This window comes from Ursus americanus, chromosome 13 (genome assembly GCF_024610735.1).
Source record: "Ursus americanus isolate L20-20 chromosome 13, mUrsAme1.1.p, whole genome shotgun sequence".
Lineage (NCBI taxonomy): Eukaryota > Metazoa > Chordata > Mammalia > Carnivora > Ursidae > Ursus > Ursus americanus.
Window position 1 is genome coordinate 5,497,654 of NC_142139.1, and position 22,377 is coordinate 5,520,030.

The 22,377-nt window shown below is 39.4% G+C and overlaps 1 protein-coding gene across 2 annotated transcripts in view; it reads left to right on the forward strand.

Moving 5' to 3' along the window:
* Positions 1-22,377, forward strand: part of EGF (epidermal growth factor) — an 89,104-nt gene that overhangs the window by 1,207 nt on the left and 65,520 nt on the right. For both annotated transcript variants that reach the window (XM_045799155.2, XM_087866396.1), the window contains exon 2: positions 22,002-22,201. In XM_045799155.2, coding sequence (XP_045655111.2) covers positions 22,002-22,201 — 200 coding nt within the window. The remainder of the gene's footprint in view (positions 1-22,001; positions 22,202-22,377) is intronic.

Here is a 22,377-nt window from a genome sequence, read left to right on the forward strand (position 1 = left end):
TTTTGAGTAACAGGTGCATTGGAACTTTGAACACTGCTAAGAAATGACAATATGCCACACCCTCTCCCATACTAAACAGGTTTTTCATCAAGGAGAAATGGGACTTTTACCAAATGCAAATAATCATCCTGCTTAAGGACTTTGCCAGAAAAACATCTCTCACTCTCTCCCCTCCTGCCTCCCCTTGCCCCTTCCCTTTTTCTCTTCTCTCCCTTCCCCCTCCCTCTCTCCATCTTCCTCTTTGTCTCTCTCTCTCCCTCTCTTACTGTTGATTTGGTTTATTTATTTCTTGGGTGAGTCTCCAACCTGCTGCTCAAACAAGACAGCCATTTCCATTCATTAGAGGGCATAAACTGCCTGACAGCATACCTTTTCTGTTGTCCTGACCTTTTGAAAAGGGGTATGGCTCCCAAAAAGAGGTAGAATGAGGGAAACAGAGTAAAGTTCTCAGAAGAGAAACCTTCAGGAGACAACATAAAATAATGGGAATAAAGAGAACAATTCTGAGTCAAACTGCTGACTTTGGGCTCCTGCCCTGGCTCTCCCATGAAGGAAGTTACGAATGAGGAAATCAGGTGCTCTTGCTCAGAATCTCAGGACTCTGTCTCCAGGCAGTGCTCATTGTAACAAAGTGAGCAGAACCCTGGGGTACTGGAAGGAAGGACCGAATTCTGGGGATCTCTACATCTCTGGCACCTAGAACATTTCCACTTTCATAACATGTACTCTATAAATTCTTCCTAAATGAATGAAAAGTCTCTCCCTGACCTGCTAATCACATAGTCCTAGAGAATAACTATGGACAGGGGGTGACAGAAGGCAAAATGACTCCACGAACCTGTTACTCAGCTGTTGGAGCAGAAGAAAAGCTTTTGGACAGTTATGTCAAGGGGACTGGAGCCTCTCTGGGGAGGAAGAATTTTCTGAGAGTGGTTGGCAAGTGACCAGAGACAGGCTCGGCCCTCTGCATGTGATGTGAGGGGAGATGGTAGGAGCCAGTCAAGAAGCAGAACCAGAGAGAGCAAAAAGTAAAATAAAATAAAATTACAGAAATAAACTGTTACCATTAGCTCTAGAGTCTCAGGGAGCAAACCAACCGATTCCTGCTTGCAAAGGAGCCTCCACCTGTGCTCCTCGCTGCCCCTACCGGTGACTCAGAGGAGCCTTCACTAAGGCCGGTTGCACCAAATATACCTGGAGCCCAGGACTGAGACAGCGAGTCACGCGGGACTGTGTCACAGAGTGGAAGGTTTTAGAAGCCAACACACCTCATTTCAAAGCCATACTTGAGTAATACTGGAATGTCGCTGGGAAATAATAATACCCCCGTTTCGGGACTCTTGTGGGGATGACATGAGATAACACATAAAATGCACCTAGCATAGGGGCTTGCAGATGGTGCTCAATAAATGTCCCCTTGGCTCCACCACATCTTGGCTAAAACCCCTTGATCAAATGATACCAGGAGATGCCTTATTTGAGCAGTACAGTGCTATGGCACAGACCCCACAGAGTATAGAATGTCTGTATGCCACGTTGTGACTCAGCCTCTGCTCCCTCGTTCCTTGCGAGTCATGGGTTTAAACCCCCTGCTTTACACTCCACATCTCGTGTGAGCTGATAACTGCCTGGGTCACACCCTGTGCCCCCTGCATTTCAGAGGATAGTATTTCTCCTCTCTAAATAGAGTGCTATCATCTGTTTTTCTCCCAATTAAATTCTACTTGCCTTTTTACTTGCCCTTGGCATTGAGCCACACCACCTCTGGCCAGCAGGAAGAATGCTTCGTGGTTTGACAAGATTCAGGTTACTTTATGCCAGGTTGTCATTCACGTGACTGCTAGCCAGATAAACCACTTGATAACACAGAACTGGGTTTTCTTCTCATTCCACCCCCCACCACCCTTCCTGCCTTTTTTTTTTTTTTAATTGAATGAGGATTTTATTAGTCTCTATTTGAGCTAGAGTAGGTGAGGAGAGCAATACGGAAAACTGCTAGCAAGTGACTTCTGAACTTTCAAGCCTATTTGCCCCGGAGGAGAAAAATCAGTTGAAAAAAGGAACTTTTCCTGTTTGCCATGTGTACCTATATTATTTATGTGAACTTTCTTAGTAAATAAAGGGTGAGGAAGAAGTATAAGCCAACCCTGAGACAGCTGGCTGCAGGAGGGATCCTGGGGCAGTAGGTCAGCTAACTGGGGATCACTGTCAGCAGTAAACAGTGAAATCCCTATTTCAGCACTGGCTAAGGCTTGCTCAGCTTCCCAGTCATGTGCAAAGTGGAGTAATTCCAGGACCAGAATCTTGTTTGTTTTTTCAGCCAAGGTTATGCAAAAGTGTTTTTTTTTTTTAATCTAACTGCAAAGAAATTATAGAAATGATCTGTAATGTATACCATGTGAATGAAACCACCCCTCGGCTACTCAGTGGTTTGTAGTCTTTGAGGGGTATTTGAGCTTAGTGGTAAAAAACTTTAAGTTTTGGAGACAGACCTGGGTTCAAATCCTGTTCTGCTGCTTGTGAATCATGTCTCATTTTCCTTAGTGCAAAACAGAGATAATTATTCCCTCAGGATTGTTGTTGTCGGGATTATGTTAATGTATGTGTTTTCAATGCTGGCCACACATTACAATCACCAATGTCTAGGTTATCACTCTGGTCCATCTGGGTCAGAGTCTCTTCTTGGGGTGAAATCCAGGCATCATTTTCTTTGTTATTCTTCCTTGGCAATTCTAACAGGCATAATGGGCAGCCTCGGTTCAGGACCACTAAATTAATACATATGCAGTGCATAAAAGAGAGCCTGGAGTATAATTAGCACTCAGTAAGTCTTAGCTGCTACTTCTATTTTTGTCATTGTTAAATCATTTTTATTGGTGGTAATAGTAGTAGTATTTTCTAAATGTGGCTTGGTTTCTTCTACAATAATTAAATTTTCTTTTTTTGCACACAGAAAAATGCCATATTGAAAAACTTGATGATAGTTTTACCACATTAAAAATGTAGTCAAAATCATTTCAACATTTATAACTTGTATTTTTGTAATCAGAAGAAATGTTTATTAAAAATACAAAAACATATCAGACTGACTTGAGTCAGTATCTATGCGGAACTGCAATTCTAATGTTTGTCTTTCTGTGATATCAACTGACAAAAAATTGCGCTAAGCACAAATTAAATCTGCTTCTTAGATTTCTTACCAGTAATAATTTTATTTTAATAACAATAACAAAAACAAGCCACTTGAGAATGATTATTTAAATTTCTTGCATATTTTTTCTTATATTTGGAACCAGTTTCTCTAAGATTTTTAAAACTGTTGAGGGGATATAAAGAAATAATAAAATAATTATTTAAATGAACTTACATTTTGAATAAGTTGGGGTTGTCCAAATAGTTGACATTCAATTTAAAAGTTGGAAAGTGGGAATTCTTTGCTTTTGTTCAGAAGAGAACAGCTCATTGTTTTCCATTAAAAATAAATGTACTAATAATTTGGCTCACATAAATTGAGAATCTTACTTTACCATCTACAAATCTGCCTTCGTAAAAATCCATTTGAGATAGTTTCTTGTTTAGTATGAATGGTTGTTTTCTTTTCTTTTTTTTTTAAGCATCAGTAATCTCCAAACTCCATCCCATCCAGCAAACAATTAAAATGCGGGCACATGCTCTCAGGATGTGTTTCTTTGTCAGTTCCTTACATGTTATCGATACCTCAATGATGAACTTTACACAACATATAATATTTCTAATATTTCCTTTCAACACAGAATCTTTTTACAGTCTCTAAGTAGTACACATCCTACTTGGGAGAGACTGCTCTAGAGAAGTAATAAAATGATGGAACAAATGCTTTAGCTTCTCTCTGTTCACTTAAGTATGAAGAGAGAAACAAAAGGACTGCTAATTTCTTTTTTTTCAAGTAAGGGGACTTATTCATGGTGAATGATTTTTCTCAGAGCGTATAAGAGAAGAAGTAAGAATGCGGCAGGGCTGTGCTGAGATTCTTTCATAAGGACCAGAAGACCATACCACATCCCTGAGGATGAGCTGGAGTTTCCGATATTTCAAAGCTCTGTGGCCTGCTGGGGTCACTGTATCTTCAGATTTTTAAATAAAAATGTCCTGTGCTTCTATCCTCCTTTAGACGGAAACCCCGTGTCTCCCTCCTTTATTCTGGAGGGTTCCTGGGCATGGGGAGAGTGATGTGATATGGAAGGCTCTATATCCCTCGAGTCCTTCCACTGAATTATTGATCTACTCTGTGCCTCCCTTCCCTCCCGTGCTGTCCCTCTCTCACACTGCATCACCTCACACTGGACACCACCCTGTTTCATTTCTCATATATGAACCATGAGGGTACAGACTTTAACTGAGGGCTTTGGACAAAAACTTTTGGCCGCGTCCTGATCCAGCACATCAGACACTTAAAATATTTTTCATTCTTGTCCTTAAAAAGTAAGCGATTGTTCTCTGTGGCAAAGACTTGCCAGCCGTCTCTCTTTCTTGGCATTAGCCTTCTACAGTGGTAGCTGGCCCCCTTCCTCCCTCGGTTGTGTTATCTGTACCTAGCCCTCTTTCCTTAACCTATTAAGGAAATCTATCAATCTATTTCAAATGACCTACGCAGGACATTTTATTTATTTATTTATTTATTTATTTATTTATTTATTTAATATTTTCAGTATAGTTAACATAGAGTGTTAGATCAGTTTTAGGTCTGCAATATAGTGATGTACCAATTCTGTACGTTACTCAGTGCTCATCATGATAAGCATACTCTTAACCCCTGTCACCTATTTCACCCACTCCCCAACTGCCTCCCCTCTGGTAAACATCAGTTTGTTCTCTATAGTTAAGAGTCTGGTTTTTTTTCTCTCTCTATTTTTCTTTGTTCATTTGTTTTGAATTCATATAATATTTGTCTTTCTCTGACTGATTTATTTCACTTAACATTATACTGTCTAGATTCATCCCTGTTGTTGCAAATGGCAAGATTTCATTCTTTTATATGGCTGAGTAATAGTCCGTAGTATATATGTGTATGTACATATATCCATATACACACCCCTTCTTTATCCATTCATTTGTCAATGAACACTTGGGTTGCTTCCATAATTCGACTATTGTAAATAATGCTGCAATAAACATAGTGGTTCATGTATACTGTTTTCTAGAGTGGCTGCACCAGTTTGCATTCCCACCAGTGGGTCATGAGGGTTCCTTTTTCTCCACATCCTTGTCAACACTTGTTTCTTGTGTTCCTAGTTTTAGCCATTCTGATAGGTGTAAGGTGATATGTCCTTGTGGTTTTGATTTGCATGTCCCTGATAATGATTGATGTTGCACATCTTTTCATGTTTCTGTTGGCCATCTGGGTGTCTTCTTTGGATAAATGCCTGTTCGTGTCTTCTGCCCATTTTTATTTGGATTATTTGTGGGTTTTTTTAGTGTTGAGTTATGTAAGTTCTTTATATATTTTGGACACTAACTCCTTATTGGATATGTCATTTGCAAATATCTTTACCCATTCAGTAGGCTGTCTTTTGTTTTGTTGATTGTTACTTTCACTATGCAGAAGCTTTTTCTTTTGATGTAGTCCCAGTAATTTATCTTTGCTTTTGTTTCCCTTGCCCCAGGAAACATATGTAAAAAAAAATGTTTCTATGTCTGATGTCAGAGAAATTACTGCCTATGCTCTTTTCTAGGGTTTTTATGGTTTCAGGTCTCACATGTAGGTCTTTGATCCATTTTGAGTTTATTTTTGTTGATAGTATAAGAAAGTGGTCCAGTTTCATTAGTTTACATGTAGCCGTCCATTTTTCCAAGCTCCATTTGTTGAAGAGACTGTTTTTTTCCCCATTGCATGTTCTTGTCTCTTTTGTTGAAGACTGTTGACCATATAATCATGGGTTAATTTCTGGCTCTCTATTCTGTTCTATTGATTCATATGTCTGCTTTTGTGCCAGTACCACCCTGTTTTCATTACTAGAGTTTTGTAGTATATCTTGAAATCTGGGATTGTGATACCTCCGGCTTTGTTGTTCTTTTTCAAGATTGCTTTGGCTATTTGGGGTCTTTTGTGGTTCCATGTACATATTAAGATTACTTGTTCTAGTTCTGTGAAAAGGGCTGTTGGTATTTTGATAGGGATTGCATTAAATCTGTAGATTGCTGTGGGTTTTAACAATATTTGTTCTTCCTATCCATGAGCACGGACTATCTTTCCATTTATTTGTGTCATCTTCAATTTCTTTCATCAGTGTTTTATAGTTTTCACAGGACAGGTCTTTTACCTCATTCATGAAGTTTATTCCTAGGTATTTTATTCTTTCTGGTATGATTATAAATGGGATTGTATTCTTAATTTCCCTTTCTGCTACTTCATTATTAGTGTATAGAAATACAATGGATTTCTGTGTATTGATTTTATATCTTGTGACCATTCAATTCACATATCAGTTCTAGGACTTTTCTGGTGGAGTCTTGAAGGTTTTCTGTATAGAGTATCATGTCATCCGCAAATAGTGAAAGTTTTACTACCTCCTCACCAATTTGGATGCCTTTTATTTTTTTTTCTTGTCTGATTGCTGTAGCTAGGACTTCCATTTCTATGCTGATTAAAAGTGGCAAGAGCAGACATCCATGTCCTGTTCCTGTTTGTAGCAGAAAAGCCCTCAGTTTTTCACCATTGAGTATGATGTTAGCTGTGGGATTTTCATATATGGCCTTTATTATGTTGAGGTATAGTTCCTCTAACCTACTTTGTTGAGGGTTTTTATCATGAATGATGTACTTTGTCAAAAGTTTTTCCTGCATCTACTGAAATGATCATATGGTTTTTATCCTTTCTCTTCTTGATATGATATATCATGTTGATTGATTTGCAACCCAGGAATAAATCTCACTTGATTGTGGTGAATGATTTTTTTAAAATGTATTGTTAGATTAAGTTTGCTAATATTTTGTTGAGTATTTTTGCATCTATGTTCATCAGAGATAGTGGCCTATAGTTCTCTCTCTCTCTCTTTTTTTTATAGTCTCTTTATCAGTTTTTGGTTATAGGTTAGGGTAATGCTGGCCTCATAGATTGAATTTGGAAGCTTTCCTTCCTCTTCTATTTTTTGGAATAAAGAAGAATAGGTATTAACTTTTTAAATGTTTGGTAGAATTCACCTGTGAAGTCATCTGGTTCTGGACTTTTGTTTGCTGGGAGTTTTTTGATTGCTGCTTTAGTTTTGTTGCTGATAATCAGTCCATTCAAATTTTCCATTTCTTCCCGATTCAGTTTTGGGGGTTATATGTTTCTAGTAATTTATCGATTTCTTCTAGGTTGTCCAATTTTTTGGCATATAATTTTTCATAATATTCTCTTATAACTCCTGTATTTCTGTGGTGTTGGTTGTTATTTCTCCTCTTTCATTTCTGATTTTGTTTGAGTCCTCTCCCTCCCTGTCTCTCTCTCTCTCTGTCTCTTTATGAGTCTGGCTAGTGGCTTATCAATTTTGTTGATCTTTTCAAAGAACTAGCTCCTGATTTCATTGATCTGTTCTATTGTTTTTTTTTAGGTCTGTTTTGTTTATTTTTGCTCTAATCTTTACTATTTCCTTCTTTCTGGTTTTAGGTTTTGTTTGTTCTTTTTCTAGCTCCTATAGATGTAAGGTTAGGTTGTTTATTTGAAATTTTTCTTGCTTCTTGAGGTAGGCCTGTATTGCTATACTTTTCCCTCTTGGACCAGCTTTTGCTGCATTCCAAAGATTTTTTAAAAAGATTATTTATTTTGAAAGAGAGAGAGCACATGTGCACACGCATGAGCGGGGTAAGGGGCAGAGGGAGATTGAGAGGGAGAGAATCACAAGCAGACTTCCTGCTGAGTATGGAGCTGGATGTGGGGCTCGGTCTCACAGTCCTGAGATCATGACCTGAACCTAAATCAAGAGTCAGACACGTAACTGACTGAGCCATCCAGGTGCTCCTGCAGCCTAAAGATTTTGGACCGTTTGTGTTCTTTTTTTATTTGTTCTGTGTATTTTTTGATTGCTTCCTTTTGATGTAGGCAGGCTGGATCCAAGAACCCAGAGAGGGTCCCACAGGATCAGTCAAGAGGGTCCTTGGGTATATGCAAGACAGAAATCAAACACAAGCTAGGAGGGAGTCAGAATAGAGTTTATCGAAGATATAGAGAGAGTGCAGGTACAGACAGAGGCTGGGAGACTCAGAAAGGAAAACAAGAGAGAGTCGGATCTTTGCTTGGGGTCTGGGGTTTTTACTGAGGATTATGGTCTGCTGTACGTGTCCTCTCAGGCATCCAGGAACTGGTCAGATCAAGGACAAGGGCCCAGGTGTCCTCCATAAGTCACTTGAAGCCAGGGGTTCTCGGCGTCTAGATGTCTAGCCCCCGTGGTCTGGAATATGCACAGGATGGCCTCACCCAGTCATTCTTGCCCAGTCCTTCCTTAGATGTTATCTATTGTGAGGGAAGACTCTAAAGAAATCATTAACTCCTTGTCCCTTACAAGGAAGACATACATTATTTATAGTATGAGGTATGTGTAAAGCAGGGGTACAGGTCCTAGCAAGAATAGAAGCAGGAAAAGGAGTGAAAAACAGATTTTTATGGAGCCCTTTAGTTTTTCCTATCTCACTTTGATGCTGGAATTTAGTTAATGTATGGAAACTTCAGTTGTTTTAGCCAAATACTAGGCAGAAACTTTTTTTTTTTTTTTTAAGATTTTATTTATTTGACAGAGACACCAGCGAGAGAGGGAGCACAAGCAGGGGGAGTGGGAGAGGAAGAAGCAGGCTCACAGCAGAGGAGCCTGATGTGGGGCTCGATCCCATAACGCCGGGATCATGCCCTGAGCCGAAGGCAGACGCTTAACCGCTGTGCCACCCAGGCGCCCCAGAAACTTTTGCTCTTATCACCTCTTGACCTTCCTTCTAAGCCTGGAGTTTGAATTGGTGTGTACATCTGTTTTCACTTTATGACCTTGATTTTCTGATTCTCCCAAGCCTGGCTAACCACACTAATGTCTCTCAGTGTCTGGGTTTCCCAGGTATGTCCCAGGATGCTTAGTACGCTGGAATTTGTGTGAGTGTGAAGGCATTTGAGAGCCAGCAGACACCTGTGACAGTGACTCATGGTATACATTGATTTATTTGCTAGCCCCCTCCCAGTGATGGGATAGAAAAGGCCTCTCAGAGAAAAGCACTACCTTCTTCCCTCCATTCAGAACAGCCTATCGGGGGCCACCTGGGTGGCTCAGTCGTTAAGCGTCTGCCTTCGGCTCAGGGTGTGATCCTGGCGTTCTGGGATCGAGCCCCACATCAGGCTCCTCCGCCATGAGCCTGCTTCTTCCTCTCCCACTCCCCCTGCTTGTGTTCTCTCTCTCGCTGGCTGTCTCTCTCTGTCAGATAAATAAATAAAATCTTAAAAAAAAAAAAAAAAAGAACAGCCTATCAGGGTGCTGTAGATCAGCTTTGTGTGTGTAAGTGGATTTCATTCATGAAGTGGTTCTTTTTGTGGGTAGATGGTTGCCAGGATACAGATAGTCCGAACAACATCATGGCACCTGCCTTGTTCTTCAGCACATGGTATGGTGGTTGAGAAATATTTCATTCATTTCTACACTTTTCTGGTTAAAATTTCAAAAGCTTGAAGAAGGATCTTTCTTCTTCCATAGATTCTATCCTTGTATAAACAGATCAGTGATAGAGGATCAATCAAACTCGATACTATATAGTTGCTGACACCAATACTCTGTATTATGGGCCCTTCCCTTATGAGGTTTAAAAACAGGCACAGAGGCAGAAGCTACCAGGAATCTTCTGGTGTTTTTCTCCCTCCCTCTGAAGCATACAGCTATTCTGTTTAATGTAGAATTTTCAACAGATGAATTTAACCTCTCCTTGGTCTGCAGGGAGACTGCAAAGGCTATTGGCATTAACGTTAATTTACCCAGTGTGTGGAAATGTGCATTTTTTAGATCCAAGCAACATTGTTCAGAATCTTAAAAGCTCTAAGTGGATCCAAAAGTTTATTGTATTTTGGAAAACAAATTTGAATAAATCAACTGAAATTTTTATTTTATTTTATTTTTTAAAAATTTTTATTTATTTATTTGACAGAGATAGAGACAGCCAGCGAGAGAGGGAACACAAGCAGGGGGAGTGGGAGAGGAAGAAGCAGGCTCATAGCAGAGGAGCCTGATGTGGGGCTCGATCCCATAACGCCGGGATCACGCCCTGAGCCGAAGGCAGACGCTTAACCGCTGTGCCACCCAGGCGCACCAACTGAAATTTTTATATGTCTTGGTTATCGTAGGGCACCATGGCAACAATTTCATCTAATATGCCCAGGGTCTCCTGAGGGAGCAGTGGGGTTCCCAGCTCAGAGGCAGGTGTGGAGCCAGCTGCAGTTTGCCTGATGACTTAGGGACCATATTAGTTGGATTTACCAAACTAACTTTGACAAAATCCAACAAGTGGCTTAAAAACCTTCCTGCAAAGGAACTAAAGGTCGCAGACAATGCTACTAATTCTTCAAGCTCAAGAGAACAACGAGGGAAGGACAGAAGGACACTTCTCTTATTCCTAAGCTCTTTCTTGGTTGCATAAGAGACAAAAACAATGTTAAGTCTCTTTAGACTTGACAAAAAATAAGAAAAAAAAAGAGAAATTAATAAGACAGCCTGAAAACTGGATTTATGTTTATTAATATTAGCGATGAACCACACAACAAATGTAAAATTTGCCTTGAAATGTTAGCTAATGGTAACATGAAGCCTTCAGGACAAGCAAGGAATGTGAAACGACTTTTTCTGATTTTTACAGTTGTGTTCAAAGTTAGGGTATTAAAGACTACATTTACTAAGCTTAATAATAAAAAGTTAGAAGGCATTCGAGATTTCTGACATTACAGCAAAAATAGACAAGCCTTTTACTATAGTGAAATACATATTCCTTCTGCTTCCTGCTGTGGTAGAATGTAGCTAAAATAATACATGGAAAACCGCATAACAACAGATTAAAATGTGTTCTTTTGTCAGAGAACACTGTTGAAAACTTCACAGAAAGCATTACTGAAATTTTGAAGAAAAAGAATTTTAAAAATTACACAGTTGAGTGAAAGTAAAGGTGCTTCTAATATATCTTGGCTTATGGTATTTTCCAGAAAGTAAGAGTCAGAACTTAACTGGCTACTCACTATATGTGAGGAAAAATTCTAAGCATTTGACATGAAATAATTTATTTGGTCTTCATAATAATTCTGTGAGGTAAATACTGTTATCGTCTCCATTTAAAGATGATGAAACCGATACACAGAGAGGTTAGTTAATGAGCTAAAGGTGACACAGCTAATAAGTAATGGAGCCAGGAAACAATCAACAGGAGCTTTCTGTCTCCAGTGCTAGTGATCTTCGCCACTTTTGCATTTGTCTCTGTTTCAACAATGAAATGCACAAAGAACTAACATTTCTGTTTCAACAATGAAATGCACAAAGAACGAATACTTTTTCATTAACCAATGAAGGAAAAAGGCATCAGAGAAGAAATTCTCTCCATAGTCAATGCCTTCTTTATATATTGACAAATGTATTATGGAAAAAAAAAGTGGTATAAGTATACACAGTGGCAATGGAGCCATTGCATTTACTGGCACATCAGCAAAAAAGATTCTTAGGTAAGATCATAACGGGACCCTATACTGCAGTCCTTGACAGTCTCTCAGGGAAGCAGTGTTGTCAAGAAATTGAAGGTGCAATTGCACAAAGTGCTATGGGACATCATGGATGTCTTTACTCCTCTAAAACAAGACTAAATGGGTTCTTTGTAATACTTTGTATTGGATGGGGAGTAACCATGAAACTATTCTTCCCGCAGGCTTGCCGTAGAATGTCCTGAAGCAAAGCACTTAAGAGAGCAAGTGTTACATAGTTTTCTTTTTAAAAAGGGATACGCGTTCCAATTTTTTTTTTACCTTTCTGTGATGACAAACAGATGTACTAGTAATGCTACTCAAAAAAATAACTAAAACAATAGAAACTTATTCCTTCAAATTGAAGGTGATGTTCTAACAAGTAGGAAGTGACTGCTGTTTGTAAGAAACTTGTGTATGAAGAGAGCAGTTTGAAAACAGGTGTTTGGAAAAATCTCCATTGTTATGTGATTAGGTTGTTGAGCAACCTAACGTCAATATGCCACCTATTAAAAATTCTTATGTCTGCACACTTAAAAAAATCTTATAAACAGATTTTTTGGTACTTTAAAAAACTTCTAAATAATTTTTGTCCCTTTTAATTGCTAAAAATATAAAATATGACACTTCCTGGTTGTTTGCATTTACTGGTTGACATCTAGGAAGATAGAGATTTGGCAGTCTAATTCAATAAAATTTGTGAATGATTGATGTATTTTGTACATACAGCCAGTGAAGCATTTCTTTCATTTTATATAGATATAATTGTGAAATATGTTTTTTTTGGGTCTCTGACAGCTATCAGAGTATCAAAACATTGAACTTTAAGCCAAATTTTTTAATTCTCATGTTACATTCAATCTCTTTAGTAAATGCAAACTAACCAGAAGGTATTGCATAATCTCAATTTTTCACATGCAGAGGGACTTTTGGGGCTGTGGGATAGCCCTAGCTGGAAATGTTCAGCAGAGAGTAGGAATATAGTAGAAAAACACAGAAGACAGATGAAAATAGTGATTTCGGAGTCTTATCACATGTGTGTTTGTGTGTATGTGTGAACATCTGGAAAAACTTTTCTAATGCTTTAATGTTGATGAATGCATTTTAGTCTGGTAGCAGCAGTTTTTAAATAAAATTGAGCATAATTTATGATGATGAGTTGAGAGATATTTAAACATGTTTATTTGAGATGAGGGATTACCTACAACACAGGAATCTTATAACAGGATTCACTGTTCTGTAAAGCTGCATTTATATGCGTTTTTAAAAAGTTATACTGAGCTGTGGTATTAACCAGGAGATAGATACATAAGTTAACGGAACAGACTAGAAAGTCCAGAAATGGACTTGAGCTAATATGGTCATTTGATCTTTGACAAAGGTGCAAAAACAATTCAATGGAGACAGGATAGTCTTTTCAACAAACGATGTTGGATCAATTAGGTATCTCTGAGCAAAATAATGAACTTCAACCTAAACTGCATACCTTATACAAAGATTAACTCAAAATGGATCATAGACCTACATTTAAGATGTAAAACTATACAATTTTTAGAAAAAAAGCAAAGGAGAAATTTTTGTCTTGGGGTTAACGGTTCTCAGAAATGACACCAAAAGCATGATAAATAAAAGAGAAAAAAAGTTGATAAATTGTACCTCACCAAAATGAAAACTTTCGCTCTGCCAAAGACAATGTCAAGAGGATGAAAAGACGTGCTGTCTGCTGGAAGAAAACATTTGCAAATCACGTATCTGACAAAGCACTCATATCCAAAGTATATTTTTATTTTTATTTTTTTAAAAGATTTTATTTATTGACAGAGATAGAGACAGCCAGTGAGAGAGGGAACACAAGCAGGGGGAGTGGGAGAGGAAGAAGCAGGCTCATAGCGGAGGAGCCCAATGTGGGGCTCGATCCCATAACGCCGGGATCACGCCCTGAGCCGAAGGCAGACGCTTAACCGCTGTGCCACCCAGGCGCCCCCCAAAGTATATTTTTAAAAAAATGGGGCGCCTGGGTGGCTCAGTCGTTAAGCGTCTGCCTTCGGCTCAGGGCATGATCCCAGAGTCCTGGGATCAAGCCCCACATCAGGCTCCTCCGCTGGGAACCTGCTTCTTCCTCTCCCACTCCCCCTGCTTGTGTTCCCTCTCTCGCTGGCTGTCTCTCTCTCTGTTAAATAAATAAATAAAATCTTTAAAAAATTTAAAAAAATTTAAAAAAATCTTTCAAATGCAACAATAAGAAAATAAATAACATAGTTAAAAATGGGCAAAGGATTTAAGCAGATACTTCACCAAGGAGAATATAGAGATGCTAACTAAGTTCATGTAAAGATGCTCCACATTATTAATTATTATAGACTGAACGTGGCCTATGTTTTGTTTTAATTTCTGGAACTTGTGAATGTTACCTTAAATGGCAAAAGGGACTCTGAAAATGTGATCCTGAGATGGGGTGGATATCCTGGACTATTTAGGTGGATCCTAAATGTAATCACCAGGGTCCTTATAAGAGGGAGGCAAGAACATGAAAGGAGGAAGAAGGCAGTGGAAGTGGAGAGAGATTTGAAGAGTCTGCACTGCTGGCTTTAAACACGGTGAAGGAATACATTAGATATAGGGAATGCATATATATGGGATGCAATATATTCTAAAATTAGAGATGCAGTTATCCAGGTGATGCAATTGTAGGAATCCATTTAAAGGGACCCAATTTTGAACTCTTATTATTATTATTATTGAAGTTTCAGGTGTATAGCTTTCTAATCCGACATCTGCATACAATGCAAAGTGATCACCACCACAAGTCTAGGTACCATCCGTCACACACGGTTGATCCCCTCCCCCTCTAGTAACCACTTGTCTGTTCTCTGTATTTATAAGTTTGTTTTATTTTATTCTCCCTCCCTTGCTCCCTCTTTCCTTCCTTCCTTCCTTCTTTCCTTCTTTCCTTCCTTTCTCCCTCCTTCCCTCTACGCTTCTTCCCTCCCTTCTTCCTTCCTTCCTTCCTTCCTTCCTTCCTTCCTTCCTTCCTTCCTTCCTCCCTCCCTCCCTCCCTCCCTCCCTCCCTTCCTTCCTTCCTTCCTTCCTTCCTTTTAGATTCCACATAGGAGAAAATTCATATGGTGTTTGCCTTTCTCTGTCTGACTTTTTTGCTTAGCATACTACCTCTAGGACCATCTATGCTGTCACAAATGGCAAGATTGTACTTTTCATGGCTGAGTAATATTCCATTCTGTATATCTGTGTACCATATCTTTATTCATTTATATATTGATGGACACGCCATTTGTTTTCTTATAGTGGCTATTGTAAATAATGCTACAGTGAACATAGGGGTGCATATATCTTTTGAACTAGTGTTTTTGTATTCTTTAAATAAATATCCAGAAATGGAGTAGCTAGTTCATATGGTAGTTCTATTCTTAATTTTCTGAGGAATCTGCATTCTGGTTTTTGTAGTGACTGCATCAATTTACTTTTCTTCACACCCTCACCAACACTTGGTATACTTGTTATTCCTTGTCTTTTTGATAATAGCTATTCTGACAGATGTGGGGTGTTATCACACTGTTTTGATTTGCATTTCCCTAGTACAATTAGTGATGTTGAGCATATTTTCCTGTGTCTTTTGGCCATCTTTGGGTCTCCTTTGGAGAAATGTCAACTCAGATTCTCTCCCCACTTTTAAATAGGGTTGGTTTTTTTTGTGGTTGAGTTGTAGGTGTTCTCTATATATTTTGCATATTTACATCTTATCAGATACATGGTTTGCAAACATCTTCTCCCATTCAGTAGGCTGCCTTATCAGTTGGTGATGGTTTCCTGTGCCATGCAGCAGCTTTTATTTGATGTAGTCCCATTTGGTTATTTTTGCTTTTGTTACTCTTGTCTTTGGAGTCAGATCCACAATGACAGCACTTAGACCAATGTTCAGGAGCTTACCTCTTATGTTTTCTTCTAGGAATTTTATGATTTCAGGTCTTCCATCCAAGTCTTTAATCTATTTTGAATTAATTTTTGTGTATGGTATAAATAGTAGTATAGTTTCATTCTTTTGCATGTGGCTGAACCAGTTTTCCCAACACCATTTATTAAAGAGACTGTCCTTTCTCCACTGTATGTTCTTGGCTCCTTCGTTAAAGGGATCCACTTTCTAATTGGTTCCTGGAAGGTGAATGCAGAGAAACTGGCCTTAGGGTGAACATGCCTAGAGCAGTCTTTCCTGAAGTGGGTTTCTTGACACAGTTGAAATATGAGACACTATCCAGTAAGAGTTCCTGTTAAATTCAATTTGAGATAAACAGTATAGCATGATGTTTAAAAGCTAGACTCTGTGATCAGAAAGACATAACTTTATTATTCATAAATAATATAAATCTTATTTATTGGCCATGTGACTATAGCAAATTAACTGCTCTAAACTTCAATTTCTTCTTCTGCACAATGAAAACGCTGAGAGCTCCTACCTCCTAGTGTTACCCAATTAAATGAAATGATGCATTCAATGTGTTACCCTAGTGATAACACCTAGGATGTTGGCTATTACTCTTCCGGTGATATTAACCACCTGCCTTCTTGGAGCATCAAAAAGTGTAATGGCACATTAAAGACGGAGAAGTCCTATTGAAAAGAACAAAACAAACCACGTTTGCAGAGCCTCTCGTCTCGGTTAGTATCCTGAAAACCTGGGAGTAGAGCTCTTAAGCTTGATGATGGGAATTGGGGTGAGGGTTAGGTTGGGGCTATCTTCTGCTTTAGATGGCATGTGTTCACTACTCGTCTGGGACTAGGTAGGCAAACTTCATTCACATATTCCAGGAAGCAAAATTGAGCCGCAGAGCTTGTCTTACAGAATTAAGATTTAAATTCACCTCTCTGGCTCCCATTTCTGGATGTAGTATTCTGGGTCACTTGGTTTCTTTCTCACCTACCTTGAATGTTGACACTAATGAATAAGCTGAGAAGAAAGCTATGATTGCCCCCAAATTAAATGTGTGCCCTTTCAAGGACGACAATTAAAAGAAAAACAGATGGAGATGGTCTTTTAGAGTGAAATAAAAGTTTCTGCATTTCTTAAAACCCAAGTTACCACTCAAGGCAGCCCCTTGAGAGGCAGACTTTTATCAGGCGCTTATGGAATGAGCAGGGAGAGGAGGTGTCTGGCTTTCTTCCATCAGGTCTGTCAGTTTATTTATTTTTATTTTATTTTTTTTTTAAAGATTTTATTTATTTATTTGACACAGAGAGAGAGAGAGAGTGCATAAGTTGGGGGAATGGCAGAGGGAGAGGGAGAAGCAGGCTCCCTGCTGAGCAGGGAGCCCTATGCAGGGCTCAGTTGAAGGCAGCCGCTTAACTGACTGAGCCACCCAGGCGCCCCAGGTCTGTCAGTTTAAATCTACATTCTTTTTCCATTGTGTATTCCAAGGTCCAGAGCTCCCTTTTCACTGTCTGTCCTGTGAACCTTCAGTCTGTCTCCAGATTTAGAGCAGAAAACCAGTGGTAGGAAGAGCAGGGTGCCATGCTGGCCTGAGAGAAGACAAGGATTTTCTGTTAATCTGGTTGCAGGATCTTTTCTGTGTTATCTAGGTCCTGTGAGTCTTTGCCCCCAGGATGCAGAAGACCTTCACTTTCTCTTCTCATTGACCTCTGTGAGGCCACTCCCCCCAGTTCAGAGCCCTTGTAGAGGTGCCTCTTGTGAAATACTGTTTCTGCCACCCATTTCAATCAAAACCTGCTTGTCCTAACTGATCTCTGAACCAGTTCTTGGAGTCACTAATAAAAGTCTTCAGTGTGCTCCAAACATTCTGGCCTCCTTTCTAATTTCCCAAGATCCCCGACTGATCCCCAAGGTTGGGAAGTCAGAGGTTCTGATTGATTCGCTGTGACCTGTTTGCTGCCTTGGGTTTGTGTTCCTTAGAAATGATGTTTGATTTTCTCTGCATTTCCCTCTTGCTGAATGGCACCCAAAATAAATGGCATAAGTTTTGACCTGGGAAAGTTTAACTGTTCACGCATGCACACCCTGCTGACATTCAGATCCACGGACTGTAGCACACCCCGATGTGTACAGTCTCTGACAGTCTGAAAACCCTACCTTAGTTATCATTTCCAGTCGTAGTACAGAATCACTATTCTACCAAGCCTAATTCTCAAAGTCTTTCATTAAAAAAAAATTATATTACATTTCAGGTCTACAAATACTTACCCAGGCCCTGGTTTATACAAAAGGATGCCAATAGTGTAGGAAAAGAAATGACCAGTGTTTGAGGGAAGTGGAATTAAAATCAGTTACTTGGGGCTCCTGGGGGTTCAGTCAGTTGGTTAAGCGTCTGCCTTTGGCTCAGGTCATGATCTCAGGGTCCTGGGATCGAGCCCCCTCTGCTCCTCCACCCCCCTGCCCCTCTGTGTGTGCTCTCTCTCTCACTCATTCTCCCTCTTAAGTAAATAAGTAAGTAAGTAAGTAAATAAATAAATAAATAAATAAATAAATAAATAAAATCTTTAAAATTTTTTTTAAAAAATCAGTTACATAAATAAAATGAAGATAGTAACATCTTGACACATGACAACTCAGACCAAGTCAGGAAAAAGGGCGATATCTGACTGCCAATTCCAACTCTACCACCAACCAGTGGTGAGTCTTTGGGAAACATAACTGAATTTCCTCACCTGAACTAGATCTGTGCTTTCCAGTTCACCAACTGCAAGAATCATTTGGAGTGTCTATTCAAAAAACAGATTGCTAGCCCTCGGCCTAGCCCTACTGAATTGGAATCTCAAAGGAAGGGATCTGCAAAAGACACGCACACCCACAGCACCCTGTGTGATTCTTCTGAACAATTTTGGGGAACACTGAATTAGGTAATATTTAGGGTCCTTTCACTTCTAAGAGGCTATGGTAAACCCTGGATGCCATGATTCACCAGTGAATGGGAAAAATCTGAAGAGAAAATTCATTAGTTAATTCATACTTAGTAATTTAATAAATATTTTCTATTTATTTTTTGAAAAGTTACTGAAATTAATGTTATGGTTTGTGTTTTATGGATCTAGGGATTCTTCAGATTTCTCTTTTCTCTTCGATTTATTCATTGTCATATCTGGCCTATCTAGTTCATGGTGTTATGTTAAGCATAAATGAGATCAGATGTGAAAGTTTGTTGCTATCATCATTATTATTATTGCTATTAGTAGAATAAGTTCTGTAGGATTGACTCTGCTTTTATGAAGTTGATGTATCTGTTGGTGTCTTCAGCTTTGTTCCTATGGTTAAAGCCAGACAAATGAGCAAAGCACAATTATTTCTGGATTTATTCAAAAATTTTGAGTACCTATTATGTACAAAGCATTATGTTATATTCTGTCTAAAATGTTTAGAGTGCCTTTTCTTTCTCCTTTTTTTTTAAAAAGAAACCTGGGGGGCGCCTGGGTGGCACAGCGGTTAAGCGTCTGCCTTCGGCTCAGGGCGTGATCCTGGTGTTATGGGATCAAGCCCCACATCAGGCTCTTCTGCTATAAGCCTGCTTCTTCCTCTCCCACTCCCCCTGCTTGTGTTCCCTCTCTCACTGGCTGTCTCTATCTCTGTCGAATAAATAAATAAAATCTTGAAAAAAAAAATAAAAGAAACCTGGAACCCTCCCATTTAGTAATACTTTTATTTATTTTTTGTAAGTTTTATTTCTTTTGTAACCTCTAAACCCAACGTGGGGCTCAAAGCCATGACCCCAAGATTAAGAATCGCATGATCTTCTGACGGAGTCACCCAGGTGCTCCCATTTAGTAATACTTTTGAATGAATAAAATGTTTTATTGGTCTTTTCAATGTATCAGTACACTAGGAAATTAATAATATGAGTACATTTATTCAGTTTATAGAGAATGCATGATACACATTTCAAAGAAACGATTCCTAGTGATAAATCTACAGGCCCACCGTTCAGTAGCTATCAGTTTAGGGTGCCTTCCGTATGCCTTCCTTTCCTCTAGGACACATTGCTATGGGAGAAATGAGTTACACCAATGTTTTCGTCCAGGGGTTCAAATGTGAACAGGGGCACAAACGTATGTAGTGATACCTTGGTTCTGGGAATCAACAATGGCAAATTATGTTTGCATAGTGCTCCGCAATTAATAAAATATTTTCTCATCTAATTTTTTATTTCTGGGACACCTGGGTGGCTCAGTCAGTTAAGCATCTGACTTTAGTTCAGGTCATGATCTCAGGGTCCTGGGATCAAGCCCCACATGAGGCTCCTTGCTTAGCGGGGAGTCTGTTCTCCTTCTCCCTCTGCTCCGCCCCATTGCTCGTGCTCTCTCTCTCTCAAAATAAATAAATAAATATTTTTAAAAAAATACAATTTTATTTCTTTCCCCAATAATCCTCTGATGTGGGCAAGGAGGTCCTGTGAGATATGTAGGGAAGCTATGGTGCCAGGACTAGAAACAAGTCCTCTTGGCTCTCAGTCCAATGCCCTTCCCATTTCTTCTAGGATACGTCTGGTTCCACAGCTGGATTGGCAATAGAAAATGGGCTCTCCTCCATATCTGTGCAGGTGGCTTCTATTGTGGGAAAGACACAGGAAGAGTGATTTGAGCTAAATCTCTTAGACACTTATGCTGGCACCTATTTCAAACTCTCATGATCTTGCACTTCTTCCTTCCTCTTGGCTCTATTTTGATATCCACTAAAGCGGAGTTAATGTCTTCTGACCATAGAACATAATCCCTGAGTAAGAGGAGGTTAATCCATCATTTCATTTAGTCCTTACAACAATAAACAGATTTACTATGCCACATTAAGGTATTAAAAGCTAATGTGAAAACAGAATAATGTAAACCTAGTGGGGAAGCAAGAATATGTTAGCATTCGTCTCCAATGCCCCACTCATCCCAGAGGTTCCAGAGTTATCTAAAGGCATGGTGGAAGGAGCTCATCATCCTCAGGCAGAAGAGACCAAGGCAACCAACCTGGCTGCAGGAGACGAAGCTATTCTCTGGCATTCTCTTGAAGCATCAAAGGCAAGCTCTGTGCAGAGTCAGCCAATAACTTGTGCTGAGGTTTCCAAAGAGGTATCGGATTCCCAAGCAGGTGTTGACTACTTGGGAGTCCGAATGGGAAAGTGGCCATCACCTGGAACAGGAGATGATGGGGTTAGAGTTCAGGGCAAGGTCCTGCAGGAATCAAAAATCCAGGGAGGTCCACTGCCCAAATTTAGCAAATAAAAATATAGGGCAACTAGTCAAATTTGAATTTCAGATAACCAGTGAAATAATTTCTTAGTGTAAGTATGTCCCATGCAATATATATGTAACTCAAATTTGACTGGGCATCCTGTGTTTCATATGGCAATGCTAACAGGGACAACTCTTCAGAGCTGTCATGGGATGGCATCTCAGCTTGCCCTGCTTCCACTTAAGACCTCCTGTTTTCTGGCGCCTAAGTGACTCAGTTGGTTGGGCGTCTGCCTTCAGCTTGGGTCGTGATCTCAGGGTCCTGGGATCAAGCCCCACATCGGGCTCCCTGCTCAGTGGGGAGTCTGTTTCTCCCTCTACCCTTCCCCCTGGCTCATGATCTTACTCTCTCTCAAATAAATAAATAAAATCTTAAAAAAAAAAAAGACCTCTTGTTTTCCCTATCTTCTCTGTCATTACCCTGAGGTTCTGTTCATAAGGTAAGAAGAGGAGGTGGGTTCCATTTCCAAAATGATAATATCTGTAATATTTCCAATTTGCATAATTAAAATTTACATTCATCCAGAGCCTATCCACAACAGAGTATAGGAGGTGGTTATTTTCTAATATAAAATGGCATTTTACAGGTAAGAGTAGAAATTGGTTTTCTCTTCAGATAGTTCTTTTTTCCTAACTTGGGAATGTGCATGTCTTACAGTCAATTTGTGAAGAAGATGATTTATAAAATTAATGGTGACCATCCACAGGAACTTGTTCTTCATGTAATATTCTTTATTTAAAATATAAAACCAGGGGGCGCCTGGGTAGCGCAGTCGTTAAAGCGTCTGCCTTCGGCTCAGGGCGTGATCTCGGCGTACCGGGATCGAGTCCCACATCGGGCTCCTCTGCTATGAGCCTGCTTCTTCCTCTCCCACTCCCCCTGCTGTGTTCCCTCTCTCGCTGGCTGTCTCTCTGTCACATAAATAAATAAAATCTTTAAAAAAAAAATAAAATAAAATATAAAACCAGGAATTAAAAATTAAGCCTACTTGTATTGGTTGTCATGGGGAAATGTTTACTCTAAATCAGATAAAATATTGAAAATATACACTTCGGTTTCTTTCAGGTCCTGCACCCTTCTTGATTTTCTCCCATGGAAGCAGTATCTTTAGGATTGACCTGGGAGGAACTAATCATGAGCAATTGGTGGCAGATGCTGGCGTATCAGTGATCATGGATTTTCATTACAATGAGGGAAGAATCTATTGGGTAGATTTAGAGAGAAAACTTTTGCAAAGAGTTTTTCTGAATGGGACAAGGCAAGAGGTAAAGTACATCCCCAAAGTATTTAAGGGATTTTTGTATAGGCTGGCAAACATGGTATTGTTAATTTGTAATGTATATATGAATGAAAATTACATTTCAGTTCAAATGTTTCTGGCATTTGTAGATATTGTTTAATTTGCATCTGTGGCATGTTACTGAGCAAACCTATAAGCGTG